This window comes from Zophobas morio, unplaced genomic scaffold, assembly GCF_036711695.1.
Source record: "Zophobas morio isolate AGI-343-1 ecotype UQ-CSIRO unplaced genomic scaffold, CSIRO_AGI_Zmor_V1 ptg000115l, whole genome shotgun sequence".
In the NCBI taxonomy this organism is placed as follows: Eukaryota; Metazoa; Arthropoda; class Insecta; order Coleoptera; family Tenebrionidae; genus Zophobas; species Zophobas morio.
The window spans coordinates 1-20,889 of record NW_026972220.1 but is presented as its reverse complement, the minus strand read 5'-3'; the positions used below and the strand labels follow the sequence as shown (position 1 = coordinate 20,889).

General features: G+C 27.1%; 2 protein-coding genes and 1 long non-coding RNA gene across 3 annotated transcripts; 2 read left to right on the top strand and 1 right to left on the bottom strand.

Moving 5' to 3' along the window:
* Window positions 1-188: 188 nt before the first annotated feature.
* On the bottom strand, window positions 189-4,684 carry LOC135144984 (uncharacterized). Its single transcript, XM_064077105.1, has 9 exons — window positions 4,625-4,684; window positions 4,457-4,537; window positions 3,287-3,318; window positions 2,446-2,512; window positions 2,144-2,220; window positions 2,025-2,088; window positions 591-671; window positions 406-504; window positions 189-275 (listed from the first exon to the last, which is right to left on the bottom strand). The coding sequence occupies exons 1-9, from the start codon at window positions 4,655-4,657 to the stop codon at window positions 189-191; spliced, it is 621 nt and encodes a 206-aa protein (XP_063933175.1). The 5' UTR covers window positions 4,658-4,684.
* A 3,339-nt stretch (window positions 4,685-8,023) lies between these two features.
* Window positions 8,024-12,014, top strand: LOC135144983 (chaperone protein DnaJ-like). Its single transcript, XM_064077104.1, has 13 exons — window positions 8,024-8,119; window positions 8,214-8,267; window positions 8,345-8,430; window positions 8,516-8,596; window positions 8,657-8,735; window positions 8,799-8,897; window positions 8,953-9,087; window positions 9,987-10,042; window positions 10,104-10,164; window positions 10,990-11,076; window positions 11,474-11,565; window positions 11,726-11,854; window positions 11,991-12,014. The coding sequence occupies exons 6-13, from the start codon at window positions 8,843-8,845 to the stop codon at window positions 12,012-12,014; spliced, it is 639 nt and encodes a 212-aa protein (XP_063933174.1). The 5' UTR covers window positions 8,024-8,119; window positions 8,214-8,267; window positions 8,345-8,430; window positions 8,516-8,596; window positions 8,657-8,735; window positions 8,799-8,842.
* Window positions 12,015-19,715: 7,701 nt separating this feature from the next.
* LOC135144975 (uncharacterized) lies at window positions 19,716-20,308 on the top strand. The gene is made up of 4 exons (XR_010283287.1): window positions 19,716-19,824; window positions 19,884-19,965; window positions 20,040-20,161; window positions 20,213-20,308. It is a non-coding gene; the product is annotated as an uncharacterized LOC135144975 (long non-coding RNA).
* The last annotated feature ends 581 nt before the right edge of the window (window positions 20,309-20,889 follow it).

The following is a 20,889-nucleotide window of genomic DNA, read 5'->3' as shown; positions in this document are numbered from 1 at the left end:
ACAAATAATAAAAATTTATTTATAAAAAATTGAAAATAAAAAATAGTAAAAAGTTGAAAAAATACTCAAAAGTTGCCTGCAAAAATACGTTAAAGTTTTATAATAGGTCAATTGTTATTAAATTATAAAGTTTATAATAATATAATAATATAAAGTTATAGTAAAAATAATAATAATCAGTAAAAAATTTACACTTGCAAACTCGACGTTTCAAAATTAACAAAGTTTTCCTCGCGGCCAGGAACAACCACGTGCGTCGTCAAAAGTTTCAAGTACTTATAGATACCAAAATAAATAAAATAGTTGCAAAAAAAAAGACTTTTTTATGTTTTGATTCCATTTACTATAGTAAAGCTAAAATAGTATTGAACTTTTTATTTTGAACTTTTTATATATAAAATATACTTCAGCAAAGCGATTAATGAGTAAATATGAGTCATTTTCCAGCGACTCACAGTCTTGAGAAAGTAATAAATAAAAAGGCTCGCTATAAATATTAATACCCTGTAAAAAAAAATTATTAATAAAAAAGACTTGATTTATTAAAAAACAAAAAAAATAAATATTAACAAAAGCAAACAGTGAAATACATTTATAAGCCTATTAAGCTCCAATCGCTGATTTTTATCTCGTTTTTTGGTAACAAATGAAATCATTGCTTCTAAAGCTTCCTTAAAAAAATAGTAATATGTTTCATTAAAACTTTATTATTATTTTCATAATATTATGAACTTTATATTTATATTATTATTGTTTTACTAAAAACGTGTAATTATTAGAAATAAAAATATATATAAATATATATTGTAAAAGATATTTATTAATACTTTATTAATATATTTGATTTATAATAAAATTTATATTCACATTATTGCTATTTTATCATAAACATATAAAAATATAAATATAAATATTTATTATTATATAATTTTGATTTTTAGTAATTGTGAACTTAATATTTATTTAATACTATTTAATTATAAACCTATGCTTAATTATTATTTGTAACTGTTATAAATTTAATATTTATTTCACTACTATTTTACCAAAAACATATTAATAAAAATATATATAAATAAAAATATTATAATAATTATAAATTATTATTAATACTGAATTATCATAATTTTAATTTATTATGAACTTTATATTCATTTTATTACTATTATATATAAACATAAAAATAAATAAGATATAAATATAAATATAAATAATTACTACAAATTTTACATTTTTTCTTTTAATAGAAAAATATTTATTAATATTTTAATGATTCTTAATAATTAGTTATAAATTTTATAATTATTTATCATAAATTTAATAAATATCACTTTATATATTTTTATAAAAAACAATACTTATACTTTATTATTATTTTTAATTTATTATGAACTTTGCATAAATTAATTACTAAATTATTAAAAACATATCAATATAAAAATATATTTATAAATATTTTTAAAGAAATAACTATTTACTAATACTTTATTATTATTTTCTATAATTTATATAAATGTTAAATAAATTTTTACTACTACTTTATAATAAAAAAAAGTAATACTAATAGAATTATAAAAAAAAATTTGTCAACACTTAAATATTATTTTTTTATAGTTAATTGTATTTTGTATTTATTTATCACTATTTTCTTAAAAACATTTAAATATTATTATGAATGTATTAATAAAAATAAATATTTATCAACATTGTAGTATTACTTGTTAATATTTAACTAAATTTTATATTTATTTCTTATTATTTAATAATAAACATAAATATTATAAATACATTAATACAAATAAATAGTTATTAATACTTTATTATTATTTTTTAATATTTATCTAAATTTTATATTCATTTATTATTATTATTTTATTTTTAAACATAAATATTATTATAAATAGATTAATAAAAATAAAGAATATACTTGAAAAAAATATATATAAATAAATATAATAATATTCAATACTTTTATACAATTTATTACTATAATAAACATAATAATAATGATCAGTAAAACGAACAGCTTGAAATTCGGGGTTGTTTGTTAATGCAAAAAGAAGTTGAAAAGACTCCTCCGTTAAGACTCTGTTGCGAGTGGTTAAAAATATACACCAATAAAATAAAGGCAAGCAAAATGCACGTGAAGTTAATATGCTCGAATAATATTTGAAATAAATGAAGCACTTTTTTCACGACTCTTTTGTGATGCGAATTTTCCTATTTGTAAAAAAATAAAAAAACTGAATAATATACAGAAATATAAAAAGACTACAATGATAAGATATACAAAATAATATAAAAATATAATAATATGATATTAGGTGTGCAAAATAAATAAATATAAAAATGTTTATATTATATTTATATTTATAAATAATTATAAATATCTACAAAAAATATAAATATACATTAATAAGTTTTATATATATAAAGTAAAAGTACTTGTGAAAGCGGCACGGAAACAAACATGACAAGGAGGCAAAACTCCATAAGAGAGGTGTGATGTTCTCTTTTATAATTATTATTATTATTATTATAACAAGTATTTTGTTATCATGATTCCATTATTATTAATACTGCTATTATTATCACTAAATTAGTAGTAGTAATACTATTGTTAATATTACATAAATACTTCTGTTGTTATTATCAATAAATATTATTATTTTATATTTTTAATAATTATTTCCTAAATATTCACATGTTAAAGACGATACTAATGTTGTTAATACTATTAATATTAATAGTATTAGTGTTATCATATTATTATTACTTCAGATTAATCAAATATGTTATTATCATTATTACTAATATTATAAATACTACTATAAATATCATGCAAACTATTATTTTATAATAAAAAAATTTATTGATAAATAAAAAATCTATAATACGTTTATTAATTATTTAATATATTTTTATTATTAATACTACTATTATTATTACTATTGTTCCATATAAATATAAATGTTTATATATAAATATTTTATTTAATACTTTTGATTATCTATTTGGAATATTTTTATTTTAATTATTGGTTTACATTTTAAATAAATAATTTTTTTTTAAATATAATTTATTTAATACTTTCTCTTAATGATTTAATATATCATATTATTATCATGATTATTATTAATAATATTACTTATTATTATATAAAAGCTATATTATTTAATATTAATTAATTTCTTTAACAATAATGAATTTCTTAGGTTATTAATTTATTTAAAAAATAAACTTTCTTTTATAATGATATAATAATAATATTAATAATAATAAAAACCTCAAGCCTTTTAGTAAATCTCTTCTTCTTTCCTAGAAAAATATAAAAATTTGCTTAAAATTTATAGATTTCTTTATTTTTAAAAATATAATTTTATGATTACAAAAAAAAGCTGCAAAAAGATTATAAAAAGTTAAAGCAAATTAACAAATTTAACATGGAAAAAAGAATTAAATATTATTTTTTATAGAAAATAAAAATTCAAATATATTTATTAATATTTAAATTTAAAAAATAAATATAGTCAAGGAGAATTAAATAGTTTTTAAATATAATAAAAGTTGAAAATAAATTATTAATATTTAAATTTAAAAAAAAAGTTTTAAATTAATTTATATAATAAATTCATTTAAAACTTTTTTTTTGTATGTTTATTTTGGTATTTAAATATTAATTGGTTTATTCCAAACTAAAAAAAAAAATAAAAAATAATTCATAAATAAATTCTTAAGCAATTAAAATTTATATAAATTTAAAAAAAGCAGCAGCAGAAGATATTTTTTTAAAAAAAAACTTTCAGTATATAAACGTACCACAAAAACTAATAGGTAAAAAAAAATTCAAAGAAAAATAAATAATTTGAAAATATAAAAGCACTTAAAAAACTATTAAGTAAAAAAAATTATATAGTAAAAATTAATTAATAAAAATAAATTTTCCAAAAAAAATTTAAAAATATTAACTAGATAAAAATAATTTAAAAAAAGTAAATAAAAGATTAAAAAAAGATTCAAAGAAAAATTAATTTAATAAAAATAAATAAAATATGATAAAGTACTTAAGAAAATTAAGTTAAAAAAAATATAAAGTAAAAATTATTTAATAAAAATAACTTAATATAAACTTACCAAAAAAATGAAGTAAAAAAGAGATTCAAAGAAAATTTACTCATTTAAAATATAAAGATAAAAAAGTAGCAAAAAACAGTTAAGTAAAAACAAAAGATTTAAAGAAAAATTACTTTAATAAAAATTTAAAAATATAAAAGCCCCAAAAAAAAATTAAGTAAAAAAAGATTTATAAAAAATTATTTTAATAAAAATAATTTAAAAATTATGTATTTACTGAAAATAATTAAAAATATAAAAGTACCAAACAAATTAAGCAGAAAAAAAGATTTAAAATAAAAAAAAATTTAAAAAGAAAGTAAATATATTTATTTAAAGTAACTTTTGTTAGAGAATCTCCATATTCGTAGATTTGCTCGCATAATGACTGGTAACAAGAAAGCACTAATTCCAAGGAAAATCCCTTATATTTAATATTTTGATATTTAGTACAGTTTATAAAGAGTATAAATAAAATAAAAAAGTAGTTTTACAAAATAATTATAATTACGCCCTTTCTAGAAATTTCATTTAAAAAAGGCATCAACTGAATCCAGTTTTGTGGCCATTCTCTTTTAATTAACTTTTTAAAAATAAAAATTTCCTGTATCAATTATCAACGGAAAAAATACTTACTTCTATAAATACTTTATTAATTTTTTCAATTAAGTATAAAACATGCGACTCTTGTAAAATGAAAGAAGAAATAATTTCATTAACCTAGAATATAAAAAAAATTATTATAATATATTTATAAGAAAATTAAATAATTGCCAAAGTAAGAAAATTCAAGTATTGCTTTTTATAGAGTTCTTTTTGATCATTTAGTAGAGTTGGCCAGTGCAAAGTAATTTTTAAACTACAAATCAAAATAAATATCAAAAAAAAAAAAGTTAAATATATGAAAACCTTAAGGAGTCGTAAATAAAGGTGTTCAAGTAAAAAAAAGTACAGGAATCCAAAGTCATCTTCGATAAGGTTTCAATAAGATGAAACAATATATCAAAATTTGAATTACTAGAATGTTCCATTAAAAACTTAAAAAAAGTAAGAAACTATTAAAAAATAAAAAAAAAAATTAATAACGCACTTCATATGCCTTTTTTCTTTCAACTTCTGAAGACTTTTCACTATAAGCAAGTTGTGTGTTCTCAATTATTAAGCTGCAAACTTTATTTTATAATGAATTTTTTTTTAATAATAAGTTTTGAAGTTAAAAAATAATTATTATTATAAATAGTATAAACCTTTTTCAAGATCTTGCATTATTCTGCATAAATAATAAGTGAAAATACAGTTAAACGCTGCGCGTAATTAAGCCTTTCGACAAGGCATGGAATGCCTACATCCTTCCCCCCGTGCATAGCATTAATAATTAATTCCTTTTTTATTTACTTTTTCTTACTAATTTTTATATATCCGTTAAATAATTTGATATTATATTATATTATTTTTATTTATTAAATAAAAACTTTTAATAAGTTAAGTTTGATAAAAAGTCCCAGTTTGTTTTTAAAGTTAAAAGCTGCTCAACACTTGCATTCACTATCTAACACTTTTTGAGTATTTACTAACCACCAGTTACCTAAATCGTGCTGGAGGACGAGCAATGACTGATATAAGTAACAGGAAAAAAAAAATCTAAAAATTAAAAATTTATTTAAAAAAAGTCAAAAATAACAATTAAAAATATTATTAATAGTAAAAGAAAAAAATATTATAATTATAGTATTATTACAGAATTTTCAAACAGAAAATAATCCAAAAAAACAAACTTTAAATTAAAAATTCAAAAAAATTTTATGAGATAAAAAAAGAAACTTATATACAAAGTACAATGTGCTGATACTCAAACAGGCATGGTCCTGGCAAACAGAAAGAGTCGATGTTTGCAAGGAAGATACCAAGGTTACAAGTCATCGCTTTCATATTTAAGGTTTTAAGAAATCTATCGATGGCGAGCTTTTGCTTGCCTTTAATAGTCAACCCCGGGCAACAGTTAAGTGTTAACACTACAATTGAACGCGTATTACGTAGAGAGCTTTGATCTGACTACTCACTTCTTTGCTAAAGAGTGTACTAGTTGGTACGAAAGTCATCGAGATAAAGCTAACAGCTTAATCTACCACCAAGAACTCAATCTACAAAGTTCTATTAATACTAACATAAAGGCCTACAACACTTTATAAAATAAAATAACTCGGACACAAAAATACAGGCTGCTGAATTAAAATAAGTAACAGCTAGCGAAACCATGATTCAAGGAAAAGTAAATTTTATAGCTATTGACCAGTGCGTCTAGAGCTTAAAACGCTAAAAGAGACCGATTAGTGTTATAAATTAAATAATTAAAGCTAATGCCCGTGAAAGTAGGAGCTTATAAGGAATGTGAGTCGACATGGTTAAAATACAAACCCCGTATTCAAGGCAACGTGCTTGCTCTTCACGACGCGTAGCAGCTCTCTTTAACTCAGCTATTGGGGGGGAATCTGGGCTCAAGCAACAGATGTATCTAACCAAGAGGTCGTCACTTCTTTGAAGATGGGTTAAAATAACAGAGTTTTTTAAAAACCTGTATGCATATTTATTACTTTATTTAACAATAAAAGAGAACATAACATGAAGAGAATAAAATAAAGGTTACTCTGTAGCTTCGATACGCACAAACCACGTGCACATGGTTGAAGGCGTGAGAGGGGCGCGGGGAAGAGCTAAGACAGAGATTGAAGCAGAGACCCGCATGTAATGTTCTGCTGTATCCAAATCACATATACGTAACGAAAATTGCTTTCGGCAGATATACATTGGCTTGCCACCCTCCGAAATAGCTTATAGTTAATGATGACTTCCTGATATTTTGCGGGAGGCAAACTACTGTATTGTCTTGCCTTAAAGATTAGCAGCAGTGGGGGTCGGCACGCTTCTTTGTGGTAAAAAGGCTTTGCTTATTTCCACGTTAAAAGTTTTCTCGAACGACGGCACCACTTTAAGAACGCGGCTAGTTTATTGTTATAACAATAAAGCTCGAAACTTTAAACGAGTAAATCGGCGTATCATTCGCTGGTGTATTATAGAATAAGAAAAACTCAAAACGCTGCGGTGGCGGGCAGTAAGTCTTTTACAAAGCATCCTTAATGTTGTCCACAAAGCGCCCTCTATTATAGGCAGCAGCTTTTGTTCTTACACTTTATAGAGCTTTACCGTTCAATTGTTAAATTTTATTACAAAAACCAAAAAATATAGGGAGAAGGCAAGCAACTAAGGTGTATCCTTTTGCACAGATGCGCCTCTTAAATTGTTTTCTATTTTCATCTAATTCTGTGTATCAAAATGCTTACAACTGTAAACTTGATATTATAGATAACAAAAGTTTCCATAAATACTATCAAAAACAACATTTGATGCTAGATTTTTAGCAGTGTAAGCGCTTTCAAGTCATTTGACAGTAGTAATTAGTATTGCATCCACAAAATACCAAAAAGTAGTATAAAATAATAAATGAAATATTTGTAAAACTTTTAAGAAAATTTTAGTAAAGTTAAAATAATTAGGATATTTTTATTATAAAACTTTCTATACTATTTAAAAAAATTAATATTATCTATAACTTGTATTTTGTAATAACTATAATAATCAATAATAAAGTAAAGTTTTTTGAAAAATTAAAAAACATTTAAAATTTTCATTATATAAATTTTTTGAACTTTTCGTTAACACAAAAAAGTCACGTGACGATATTATAGAAGTTTTATGTGGTGGTTGGGAGCGAGAGTAAGCCTTCGTGAGATCTCTTTTTCATTAAAAGCGTAAGTGAAAGTATTATTAATTAATTTTTTAAGTAATATTACTTTTTATTTTATTTTTTTCATAGGAATAATAATGATAAGCAAACTTGCTTTAAATCGAATAGCTTATTCAAGTAAAGTGATTACTAGAATTGTAAGCATATCTACCTCAGCTAAACTTTGCAATCCCCTTTTGAAGCAGTGTTCACTTCAAGCTCTCAGTAAATATTACATCTACTTTTTTCATCTATTGTATTCTCTAACAAACTTTATATACATCTAAATTTAATAAATAATTTAAATTTCATTACTTAGCTTTTAGGGAAACCTTTAACTTTACTTCAAAATTTTTATTTCACACGAGTAGAGGTATTAATAGCTTTCTTGCTTGTTATTGTTTATACATAACAATTATAATTTTTAATAATAGTATTTTTTTTTTATAGATTCAAATAGTAAAAAAGATTACTATGAAGTTTTAGGAGTTGATAAAAAAGCTACTGCTTCTGACATTAAAAAAGCTTATTATCAGGTATTATTATTTTTTTATCTTTTGTTATGTCTACTTTTCAATATAATATTTTTTTTTTGAAATAATAAAAAAAATAAATAAATAGTTAGCTAAAAAATATCACCCGGACGCCAACAAAAATAAAGATTCGCATCAGAAATTCGCTGAGATTAGTGAAGCATATGAAGTACTTTTAAATATTAAAAAATTATTTATAAAATAATTTATTTTATACTTTAATATTTAGGTTCTTAGCGATGAAAAACAGAGGTCACAGTATGATCGTTTTGGATTTGCTGGAGATGCTCAGGGAGGAGGATTTCAAAGTAAAAAAAAAAGATCATAAAACTTTATAAATTTAAATTTAATTTTATTATTTTATAAAAAAGGAGCCAATCCTCATTTTGATCCCGAAGAAGTTTTTAGAGAATTCATGCGTGGCTTTGGTGGGCAAGGGGGGGTCTCCTTCGACATTTTCGGGAACTTTGGTACTTTTTTTATACTAGAAGATTACTTTTTTATAAATTTTCAATAAACTTGAAGGCAAAAGACAATTTCACGAACGAGGGGATGATTTAGTTGCTTCTGTAGATCTTGATTTTATGGAGTCGGTTCACGGCTGTAAAAAAAGTATCTCTTATCGAGCGCTTCTCACGTGCTCCAACTGTTCCGGCACAGGTTTTACTATAAAAATACTTGCAGATTATTTTATGTATCCAATATTGATTTAATTTTTTTAATTAAAGAATTACATTTATACTACAATTTATTTTTGTAATCTTTTTTATAAATTTTATTTTCACTTGAATTTATTTTATATGAATTTAGTTATTCTCGTATTTTATTTTTATATATTATTACTTTGAATTAATCTAGAATAAAATAATTGTTTTTCTTTGCTTACGAATTTTTTTTATACAAGTGAATTTTTGCTTTTTATTTATTTTAAGTAAATTTATATATAAACTAATATTATTTTTTATTAGAATTTTTATATAATTATTATTCGCTATCGGATTAGTTCTACTTAAAAATTGTAGTATTTATACTTTTAAGTAAATTATAATATTTTTCTATACTATTACTAAATTATATTTTTAATAAATTTTTATAAAATTTTTAAAGTAAATTTTACACTTATAATAATTTATAGAACTTTTATATAAAAAAGTTGTAGTTCTCTTATTTTTTTGCTTTTGCTTTTATGGTTTTTAATAAATTTTACTTTTATTATTATTTTTGGATAATTTTTTAAAAAAATCTCTAGATTTATTGTTATTTGCTTTTGAATTTTTTTTTTAAGTAAATTTTATACTTATTTTTCAGTTTTTTTTATAAAAGTTGTCGCTTTATTATTTGCGTCTAAATTTTTGAAAGTAAATTTTACTTTATTATTTCTCGATCTTTTTTTTATAAAAATTTTTTTAGGTTTATTATTATTTGCTCTCGATTTTATATTTTAAAAAAAACTTGAAATTTATTATTTTTTCTTTTTTTTAAAAAAAGCTTGTAATTTTTTTTTTTAAGCATATTTTACTTTATTTTTTTGGATATATTTTTTTAAAAAAAATCTGTAGGTGCTCGTCCAGGCACCAAACCCGAAAAATGTTCACCTTGTCGCGGCACTGGACAAGTTTTTTAAATCTAAATTTACTGAAATTTAATTATTTTTAAAAATTTTAAAATCTTTATAGCAAATGATGTCTTCGGGATTCATGAATGTTATATCCACTTGCAGCCGATGCGGTGGCACAGGTGAGTTTTGATTGGTTTATTTTATTAATTGTGAATTTTTTTAATTAATTGTCCTTTTTTATTATTCTGTTCACGAATTATTTCTTAACCTTTTTTTTTGAACTATTTTTTTTGCTTGACTTTTAATATTATTAAATATTATTATTTTAATAATTGCGATTATTTATATATTAATTGTCTTTTTTTTGTTAACTATTAACGAGTTAATGTTTATTATTAAGTTCGAACTATGTTTTTTGCTTGACTTTTTTATATTATTTATCACCAAAGAATAATACTAATATTTAAATAACGAGTTTTTTTTAAAATGATCTCTTTATCATTATTATTTGCCAACAATTTTTTTTGTTTTTTTTATTAATAACAAATTAATTTGGTTATTTTTTTAATATATTATTATTTTTGTTAATCACATTATTTAGTATGTTATTATATTGTTAATTAGCAACTTTTTTTACTTGATCTTTTTTTATTGTTATTTACGAATTAATTTATTATTATTATTACTAAAGATTTAATTTTTATATTAGTCTTTAACATTATTTTCGATATAATATTTTTTTAATTTATCTTTTTTATTATAATAAATAATTTCTAGTAATTTTTATTTATTATCCATTTTTATTATAAATTACAAGTTATTTTTTCCCCTGATTATTTGTTGATTATTAATCACGAATTTCATTTTTATTTTATCATTTACTCATTAATTTTTTATTATTAGTTGCGGGTTACTTCTTTTTATTGATTTGCCTATAATATTTTTAATTAATATCAATTACAATTTATTTTTTTTTATAAAAATAAAATTTACTTGACTTTTAGGCGAAGTTGTTAAGGATCCGTGCACCACTTGCAAAGGCCGCGGCCTCAAGCCGGAGTCTACTACTGTAGAAGTGGATATTCCAGCGGGTGAGTTGCATTAAGTTTTACTCAATTTTTTTTTAGCTACTAATTTTATAATTTTTAACATTATTCTGATTAGCTACTGAATTTGAAAAAATTATTTTTTTAATAATTTTTCAAAATACTGTTTTTATTAAAAATTTTTATTTAACGAATGATTTTATAAAACTTATTTTTAATTTTTTTTTAAAGCTATTGATTTATAATACCTTTTTTCAAGCCATTGATTATATAATACTTTTTAAAATTATTTTTCAAAGCTAATTCTTTTAAATCTTTATATTTTTATAACCACTAATTTTTAAAAATTTAAATTTTTGAAGCTACTGGTTTTATAAAACTTTATTTTTTTAAATAACTTATTTTTTAATTACTTTTTTTTTTAATACAATAATTTTTTTAGGTGTGGAAAGTGGCTTGCAGTTACAAATCCGTAATCGCGGCCACGCTGGCCCCTCGTCTGCTCCACGAGGAAATTTAATTCTGCAGTTGAACGTGCCTTTGATTATTTATTAAATTTTTTATTTAATTCTAATATTTATGATAATTAATATTTCTTTTAAATAATTTTTATTTTTTAATTATTAATTACATTTTCTTAATTTTTTTTTATTTTTTTAATTCAGAAATATTTATAATGATTAATTTTTTTAAGGTCAAAGAAAGCGAGACTTTTAAACGCATTGGAAATAATGTGCATGTGGATGTAGACATTAGTCTTTCTCAGGCGTGTCTTGGGGGAGTCGCCCGGGTTCCCTCGCTGTATGGAGATGTGGAACTGAAGGCAATTTTTTTTATAAATAAATTATTGCGGATTTTTATATATATATATATTATATAATTAAATTTAATTAAATTTTAGCCGAATTCTTCTTTATCATTAAAATTTATTTGTAATTTCCACTTGTAGGTTCCCCCAGGAACACAACCTGGCGATCGAGTAAAATTGCGAGGCAAAGGGTTTTATAAGCTTAATAATTACCAGAAAGGCGATCAAATTGTTACCTTTAAAGTAAAAATACCAAAAAATTTAACAGAGAAACAAAAAGAACTTCTTAAGCAATTTGATGAAGAAATACAGAATAGCAAAAACGATGATAAAAGTTTTTTTGAAAAATTGAAGGAGAAAATAATATGACTATTAAATTTTTTTGTAAAGCCAAAATAGAGTAATGATATTTTTGAAAGTCGCATTATAACAAAATTGATTCTTAAATTTTTTTAAAAAGGGTGAAATTGGAATTTTTTTATTTAGAATTGTTTTTTGTCTGCACGAGTTGTTTGTAAAAAACTGTATAAGATTAGTAAAAATTATATTTTTTTTGCATATTGAATAAAAAACGAATTATATTGGTTAATATAGTAATAATTTTTATATAGTTTTATAGAATTCCGAAGACTGAAAAACTACCTCTTGACGGTTTAAATGTTTTAACTATTCATCTTTTAAAGAAAAACAGTTTATGCTTATATCTATTTTTTTTATTGAATATAGTTTCTCTGAGTGATTAATGAATTAAATAAAATTTTAAATTTCGTTTTATATAAAGCTTTTGATCATAATTGCCAAGCTTAAAATACCAAAAACCCTTACAGCATGCGCCTTATATATAAATTGTTATAATAAATAAAATCTGGTTAGAAACTTTTTTAAAGTTTATTATAAGAATTTTAATTAAATTATAATTTTAAATGAAGGCTAAAAATTAGTTCTTTATTTAATAGTTTAATTTTATGTACATATATAAAACATTTGATAATAACTTTCAAGGATAGATCTGTATAGGCGAAAAAAAAGGTTTATATTTCCTACTTTCTTTGGTCAACTCGCGTGAGGAAAATCCTTTACCATTTTTTAAACAAGTAAAGTAGTTACTGTCTTCGCTCATCTATTAATAAGCCTTTTTGTAGAAAACCAATATTGTGAAATGATACGTCTTTATCTGTGGTGTATAGACCAGGGCTTAAACCGGCGAGGGTTTATTTGTTTATTTATTTATTAATGGCGTTTCCTGGCACTCGTTCGAGTTAACAACTTCGAATAAACGAGCTCTCAAACAGGTTTTTAGTCGTCCACGGGTGCAAGTAAAATAATTACCTTAGCATGTGCCCTTTACGTTAGACCACCAACTTAGCTATCAACCGTCATGCTAAGAGTGCGTCGCGTGGGCGGCGGTATGTGCTCCGTTCCACACGCTAATAGGCGATTAGCGTGTCCAGTTATCTGTTCGTAGAGGGCGACGCCATCATTAGCAGCTCGTTTCAGAGTTCATATCGAAGTGGTGCGCACAAATCACAGCGCGTGTGTTAAAAGATGGTGCAGTTTGTTTTGTCACGCTTAAAGTGAAGACGTTATTGCCAATAAGTTGTAGGCCCCAGACAGGTGATGCATATGTCATAATCGGCCGATTGCGCGACACATAAAGCCTTGGCCTTTTGCGCCACGTAATTTACGTGTGGACGCCACGACAACCCAGAATCTATATGGCAGGTATTTTACCCGAGAATACCATGGAATTTCCATGCCTTTAAAAGTTAACGGATGTCAGTAGCGCACGGCGTTTTTTCGTTATAAGAAGAGCCTTGCTCTTTGCTGCGTTAGTCGAGTGGTCCCACTGACGACATCAGCTAGCAAGCGCTCGAGGTAAGATTGTAAATACTGACGTAGTAAAACGGGTGACTTGGACGAAGAATAAATCACCACCCATCCACGTAAATGACGACTCGCGGGCGAGGGTGGCCCGAAAAAGCAATATCACTCGTATAATGTGCTAATAACAGCGGTGATAGAAGAGAGCATTGCGGAACTACCGCTGTAAGATGGCAAGGCGATGCCAGCGAGCACCTACTCGCACGTTAGAAGGCCTGTCGGTTAGCTACGACTTGAGAACTTCATGAAGGCTGTGCGATATCGCCAAACCATGTAGCTTGCATAACAGGCCAGCATGCCATACTCAATCAAAAGTCGTCTCAACATCGAGGAGAGCAGCGCCGATGGCTTTATTTAAAAATTAAAGGCTCTGGTCGTCCACTCGGTTAGGCGAAAAATTTGTTGGGACGTTAAGTGTACCTTGTAAAATCCAAACTGAAACTCTGGTAATATTCCACGAGCGTTCACAATTGCCTTCAAACGATTAAGTATCATTGCTTCAGCTATCTTATGAACTGCGACAAAAGCAGGTGGGTTGGTAGTTGTGAGAGTCTGAAGATGGTTGCGACCCCTTTGGTAACATCACGACTACCGCCATTCAAACGCCCTGGAAAATAGCCGGGTTGACGAGGCCGCATAGATAATTCATTGTAGCCTCTGGCAACTGTTTTAACATCAGTTTAGTGATGCTGTCTGGGCTGGGAGCCTTTCGCTTTATCTTTCAACGCTTTCGGCTACTGTTTCGCCGTTGCGAAGTGGTGGTCGAGTTCAATGCCCGCGATTTGTAACTTGCTCAACCAATTTTCAAAAATAAGCGCGACCGATGTCACCAGCTTTAGATACTTCGTTTAATTTGGTACCCATTGGCAGTATATACTTGCCAACAGCTTTTTCATGATGAGCTGATTAAGGCGGTTTAGCGCTAATTTGTCTTCTGCGAATTGGAAGGCTATGACTACTAGAATGAGTCGCCGGCTGTCGCATATCAATGCCTTTAGCCCCTCATGAAGGTGTTTAGGGCGGAACATAACCTCACGTTGTCATCGTCGTTTTGCTGTGAGCTTCTGCCACCGCGCGCTCAGATTCGACAACCGCATTATTTAGTTTAGCGGGAGTCCCAGTGGTGTCGTAAATAGTGGGAGCGACTTCTCGAATGATTCAGTGAATTCGTTTCAAATCGTGATAAGATCAGGAGTATGTTAATTGCTTCCTTTTCGTCACCAAATTCGAGCAGGGCAGGCTAATGATCCGACGACAATTAATATAGCGCCTAAATAGCCTTTAAAAGGCTTATATTTTTTAACACGGCGATATCCAACACGTCATTTGTGCCCGACATCCTCTCCGGGTGTATTAGCAACTGTGGCCTTAGGACTCTCAACCCGCGTTCCTCAGCGTAGAAGGATGTAACCGCTCCAATTTGCAACCCCACTGCTCCACGGAGGATGTTTACAGTTAAAATATCCACATAAAATGGCCGCAAAGTTATGTACTAGAAGAGCGTCAATATCGAACAACGTGAGTAGTGACTGTGCGGTTATAGGTTGATATTACAGTAAAGAACCCCTGTCTAGCTAGGTAAAGGGTAACACCAACTGGCTCGTTCCCTTGCAGAGCTGGTAATGCTATCAAATGGAGTTGGATGCCTCGCTTGATCAAGGCAGCTATTCCTCCACCACCGGTGTAGAATCGATCCCGGTAATACGTTGCAAATTTGCAGATGTTAAGTGGTATATTAGGGGAGAGCAGTGTTTCGCTGACAGCACAGATATCTATTCTTCCATGTTGCATTATCTCCTGCAACTCGTGATTTTTTCTCCTGAATGCCACCCCATTCCAAACAGTAATCGGAGGTGATAAGTCTCTGAATTTATAAGCCTTTGCAAAAAAATTCTCACTCTCACGTCTGGAGCATGGTCGAGAGATTCGTCGTCAAAATAGATAACAGCGGCCTTAGAGTCGGTTGCGATCGCTGTACTTCTTGTTGTCGAGTAACTGTCTCAGCGTTACCAATGTTAATAAGATAATTAGCAGGGGGGAGATTGGCGCGCGCACTCGCTCCTAGGTGGGGAGCATAGGATATAGTTGGGGTAATGGTGGCATCCGAGGTGGTAATCGGATGTCGTGGTCCCGTAGGTTGGTAGGCTGCTAAGGGCCTCCGCGAGCAACATTTGCAGCCTCGGTAGTTTGGCGGTATGTGTCTCACCGCAATTCGCACATCTAGCCGGCGAGTCTCCTTTTTTGGTACATACCGCAATCAAAAGACCCTCACCGCATTTGACCAACCGAGGTTGCGCAGCGAAAAAGCTTGCAGCGTGGCCAAAGATCTGGAAGCGGTGGCCCTGGCCAACGCGATTGTTTTTGGAACTTCTATTTTGATTTGAGAAGTCTTCATCTCTATTAGCTTTAGTCGTTCCGCTCTGGGTATATGCACCAGCTGTAATGGTAACGCACGCTTCTTCCGCTTACCATTAACAGTAGGCTACTCTCCATGTGCATCCGTGCGACTTGGAGGGGTGTGCCTTGCGAGCGCGAGGGCTAATTGTTATCTTTTATATATAAGAGCCCCCGAGCACGACTTTCTTTTTTTTTCCTTCCCTTTGATTAGTGGTTTTGATTGTGTGTGGTGTTCCCAGGAGTCTTTAAATTTATCAAATAAATTATCTACTATATTATATAACTAATAGTTTATAAATATACCAGTTACAAAGATTTAATACCGGTAAATCAACATAAGAAAAAAATCCTGGTTCATAAAATTTATTGCTATTTGTCATTTTTGGCAATTTTCTCGGTATTAAGGATTTTTTGGCGCATTGTAAGCAGTCGCATTTTTTTTTTGACCCCGCGCTCTCGCCTTGTCACGTTTGTATCATAATTCATAAATATACTTGTTTCCAGTTTATTTTTTAAGGCTTAAGGGTTCAAATAGCTTAAATTATTTAAGCTTATCTAATCGTCGCACATTCTCATAAAAGTCTCAAGTACACGATTAATACTGTAACATTTTTTAGCTCAAATTATGCTCCGCTACTTGGCAGCGAATTTGCTAATGGTTATAGCAAACAATTCTAAGATGCCCGTCTTTAATAACCTTTTGCATTCTCTTTGGGCCATGCTATACTTAATGCTCGCCCTTTATCTTAAAGTAATTCCGCCATACAGTTTTTGATTCTTTTTTAAATCTACTACTAAGAAGCTAAATAGTGTAAAATGCCAACTTTTTTATCATAGCTTCCAAAATTTCTTACATTTAGATTTTATATAAAATCTTTTCGTCTTCAAGGAATGACAGAGAAAAAGATGAGGAGAGAACAGTTTAATACCCTGTAGAGGAAAAGTATTTATACCTTCAGGAGGAAGTCGTGGGTAGACAGGTGGAACCTAATCGGACATGGTATAATAAATACATGGTATACTACGTAGTATGAGCACGTGATTATCAGAGTTTACTCCAGCAAGGTAAAATTACTCTTTTCCTTTTAAATATAATTAAAAGCTTGCAAGTCACTTAGTTCAAATTACACATTGCACCCATTTTACGACCCACCAGATCTTATTTTAAAACTTTCCATTCTGACTAAGTTATGGTTTACCTTCTCATAGTCACTTCTTTCTATTACACATCCATACTAATTTAGACATAGTTTCGCATAAGCTCTTTTTTTCTTAACAAAAAACAGTAGTTTTCCTGCTTCCAAAGTAGTATATCGACTTAAATAAATATAACCCTCCTTTTCGTTCTTTAAAAACAACTTATAATCCTTAACTATATTTAAACTTGTGTAACTCTCATTTATCATAATTTCTAAACCGAAGTACAGGTTTTCACATATTTCACTTAACTATGCTGTTTCTTTAAATTTTCTAGAGATAAATTACTTAAGAAATGTCATATTGCAAATCTTCCGTAATGAGCATATTGCCTAATTTATAAATTAGTAAAGTCTCAAAGTCTTTTATTTTTCAATAAGCCAGTCAGATAATTAAACTACAATTCTTTTAAATTTTTATCTTTTTCTACATTAACCTTATATATTTATTTTTTATATCACTTTTTTATTACGAACTGACCCACGTCCACTTAATTTTTCTTAGGAAATGGGTTCCAGTTAGGTTAATATCACATGTTGAGGCCTAAATGTTTCGAGAACTAGTGTAGTATGAATAAAAAATTACATACAATTACATTCAAAAGCATAATAAAATAGACTCTTCAAAAATTTGTTTATTATTTTAAACTTGCCGGAAGATAACAAGCAGGAGAATCGCTTTGCGGATGCTCGGTAACTCGAGCGCAGACCGCTTAGCATTGTTTCGTAAGCGCTCGTACTCCTGGAGTATCGTGAAAGTCCCGATTTTCTAGGTAGAAGAATGCAGTAAGTGGTTAGCTCCGGGTCACCATCGCAGTACTAACAATGTTCCTGAAGATTTGACTTCTCAGATTGGACGGGTTAAATTCCTTTTCACTAGTGCACCCCTGAACTATGTGCATGCCGCCACTATTTGAGATGTGCTTTGCCCTCAAAAGTTCTAACCTCACAAGTATATAAAGTTACACTTCTCTGAGCTTACATTTAACAAAAGCAGATTACTTGTGTACCCTTAAAATGTAGAGCACACAGGTATTCATTTTTTTTGTTTGTTAGTTATAACAATCTTATGTAAGGGAGATGTTATCCTTTCTCATTAGCATCTTTTACTTTTAATTCATTTTTGTATTATAATATACCATTAACATATTAATACTGGACAGAACATTATAATATTAAATGATAATATTAACGGCCTTGAATAATAAAAACAGAAATAGGAAAGTAGAGCCTAAAAATTGAGAGTCAAATAATAAAAAATTGTGAATTTGATAGTTTTAAGTCAAATTTAATTATGAAAACAATACACAATTAACAATATCAAAAAAAATCAACAACTACAAAAGTAAGACAGCGTTTATTATAATGACTATACATGACAGCCGTCATAAATACGAAGGGAGTGTCACTACTAAAAATATAATTTCTGAAAGAAAAGGGTTGAAAGTCTTCTTAAATAGCTGCCGAATATTTTAAAAGTGCTGACTTTAAATATAGTAGTATGTAGCTTTCGCAGACAATCTTTTCTCTCTATAATAAATTAAATAATTTTTTTATAAATTTATCTTGGTTATTTTTTTAAGATATTAGATGCATACTGCAGTCATAAGTTGAGCATAAAAAGGTTATACCTCATAAGTTGGAAAAAATTTTAATAAAAATTACTCACTTTTTTGTTTACGACGAAACATTAAATTTTAAAAGTCTTTCTTATTTATATAAATATTACTTAAAAGGTAATTAATTGAAAAAAAAAAAAAAAAATGAAAAGTTAATGATACAATTCTGAACAGAGTACGCCTTATACTTCACCTGAAAAAAAATGCACCCCTCTAAATTATTACCTTTTTAGGTTTTAACGAAGAAGGATCATCGCCACATAATTCTCGTAACTTTTTTACTAAAATGAAATTATATTTATACTTTTGGGGTTGCGTAAGTCTAATATATAAATTTGGCAACTTATTAGGAAAAGTTTTATCACAATTTTACTTGCTCTATATGCATTGTCTACTAAGCAAACGAAGCCTTTCTGTTATTTTAAACTGTGTTAAACCAAACTTATTAAAAAAAAGCATATTATTATTCTTACATCCGATTTACCTCTATTCATGCCAATTTTTATGTCACTTTTCTTAAAATGCTTACGATGCAAAATGGATGTTTCGCTAATTCCTAATATTAATCTTTGTTATAGTAAAGTATATGTACAGTGGTTTCCCTCCTAAGCCAATAATTTTCAACTTCAGGAAATCACTTAACATAAACAATATAAATTCGTAATAACATACAAATAATCTTTTCCTTTGAATTTTTCTGCTTTAGGGTGAATGCTATTTCCTTAAAGGGGTTAACTGAAGTTGTTTATATTCGTTTTTAAATTATTTATAATAGTAAAGTTTCAAAGTTTGAAACAGTACTTCGAAACTATTAATTTCGACATGGGAGCGTTATTATCTTCTCCCTACTTAGAAAAAGCAAACACCAAAAAAGAAACCTGCTCCGGCCGTGGTGTCTTTACAAAAATACTATGAAAATAGTAGTAACATTATTGATACTTAATTTTTAAGATGTACGAGGGAATTTAATTTGGTGTGTGAGTAGCATGCAAGGATGGAGAAGATTTATGGAGGATAGCCATAGCATTGAATTGTTGCTATTAATTTTTAAATAACTTTATATATTTTTATTGTTTTTATATATAAATTTTTATGAATTTTATTAAGAATGGAGGAAGCAGCACCGGGAATTTATGCAGTTTTTGATGGCCACGGCGGTAGAGAAGTTGCACTGTTTTGCAGTAACTACTTTGTGAGAGAGTTAAAATCTCTTCCATCTTTTAAAGAAGGTTTAATCTATTATACACACTATTTTTTATTATTTTTAATCTTTTTTTTAGGGAACTACCAAGAAGCTATACGTCAAACTTTTCATAAAATAGACCAATTGTTAACTGATGAGAATTATATTGAAGAACTTGAAGCTCTTCGCCATCCAGAAGGTTACTTTTAAATATTTTAATATTTATATTCTTTTAACGTAAATTAGATTATTTATACATGTGATATATTACAAATATATATGTATTTCTTAACAATCTTGTTAAGATTTACTTAAGGAATTTTTTATTTCCGTAAAATAAGATTCAATCCAAATATTTTAAAAAGTAAAATTATATAATAAAGTTTACTTAAGGGAATTTTCATTTCATTAAAAAAAATTAAGTGCACTTTATTAAAAAGTAATAAAATATAATAAGTTTTTTGCTGAGGTCCCTAAATTACTTAATTATAAGCAAATTCATGTGGTCCATTACTTGAATCTACACCCCATTTATAATTTGCTATCTTTTAATAGTAGATAAATAGCTTTAAACTTCTAATTTTTTAATAGTAAAAAATTTAGAGCTGCGCACATGTCGTTCTTATAATAAAACCATTTAAAAAGTCTGTAAAGCTCATAATCGACTAGAAGATCTCAAGTTGAAATTGGAAACCTCGTAAAGGAATTATATATATAAGAAATTTAACTTTTATTCTGTACTTCAACAAAAAAGAATACATTTTAAGGAGTTAT

What these genes read in the sequence shown, in the direction of transcription:
- LOC135144984 (XM_064077105.1), bottom strand. Translation starts at nt 4,657, where the DNA reads ATGCCTTTTTTAAATGAAATTTCTAGAAAGGGC. An exon ending in ATGAAATTTCTAGAAAGGGC is followed by an intron (nt 4,538 to 4,624) that starts GTAATTATAATT and finishes ATTAAATATAAG; the next exon opens with GGATTTTCCTTGGAATTAGT. An exon ending in GATTTACTAAAAGGCTTGAG is followed by an intron (nt 2,513 to 3,286) that starts GTTTTTATTATT and finishes TAATTATAAAAG; the next exon opens with AGAACATCACACCTCTCTTA.
- LOC135144983 (XM_064077104.1), top strand. Translation starts at nt 8,843, where the DNA reads ATGCGTGGCTTTGGTGGGCAAGGGGGGGTCTCCTTCGACATTTTCGGG. An exon ending in CGACATTTTCGGGAACTTTG is followed by an intron (nt 8,898 to 8,952) that starts GTACTTTTTTTA and finishes ATAAACTTGAAG; the next exon opens with GCAAAAGACAATTTCACGAA. An exon ending in CTTGTCGCGGCACTGGACAA is followed by an intron (nt 10,043 to 10,103) that starts GTTTTTTAAATC and finishes AAATCTTTATAG; the next exon opens with CAAATGATGTCTTCGGGATT.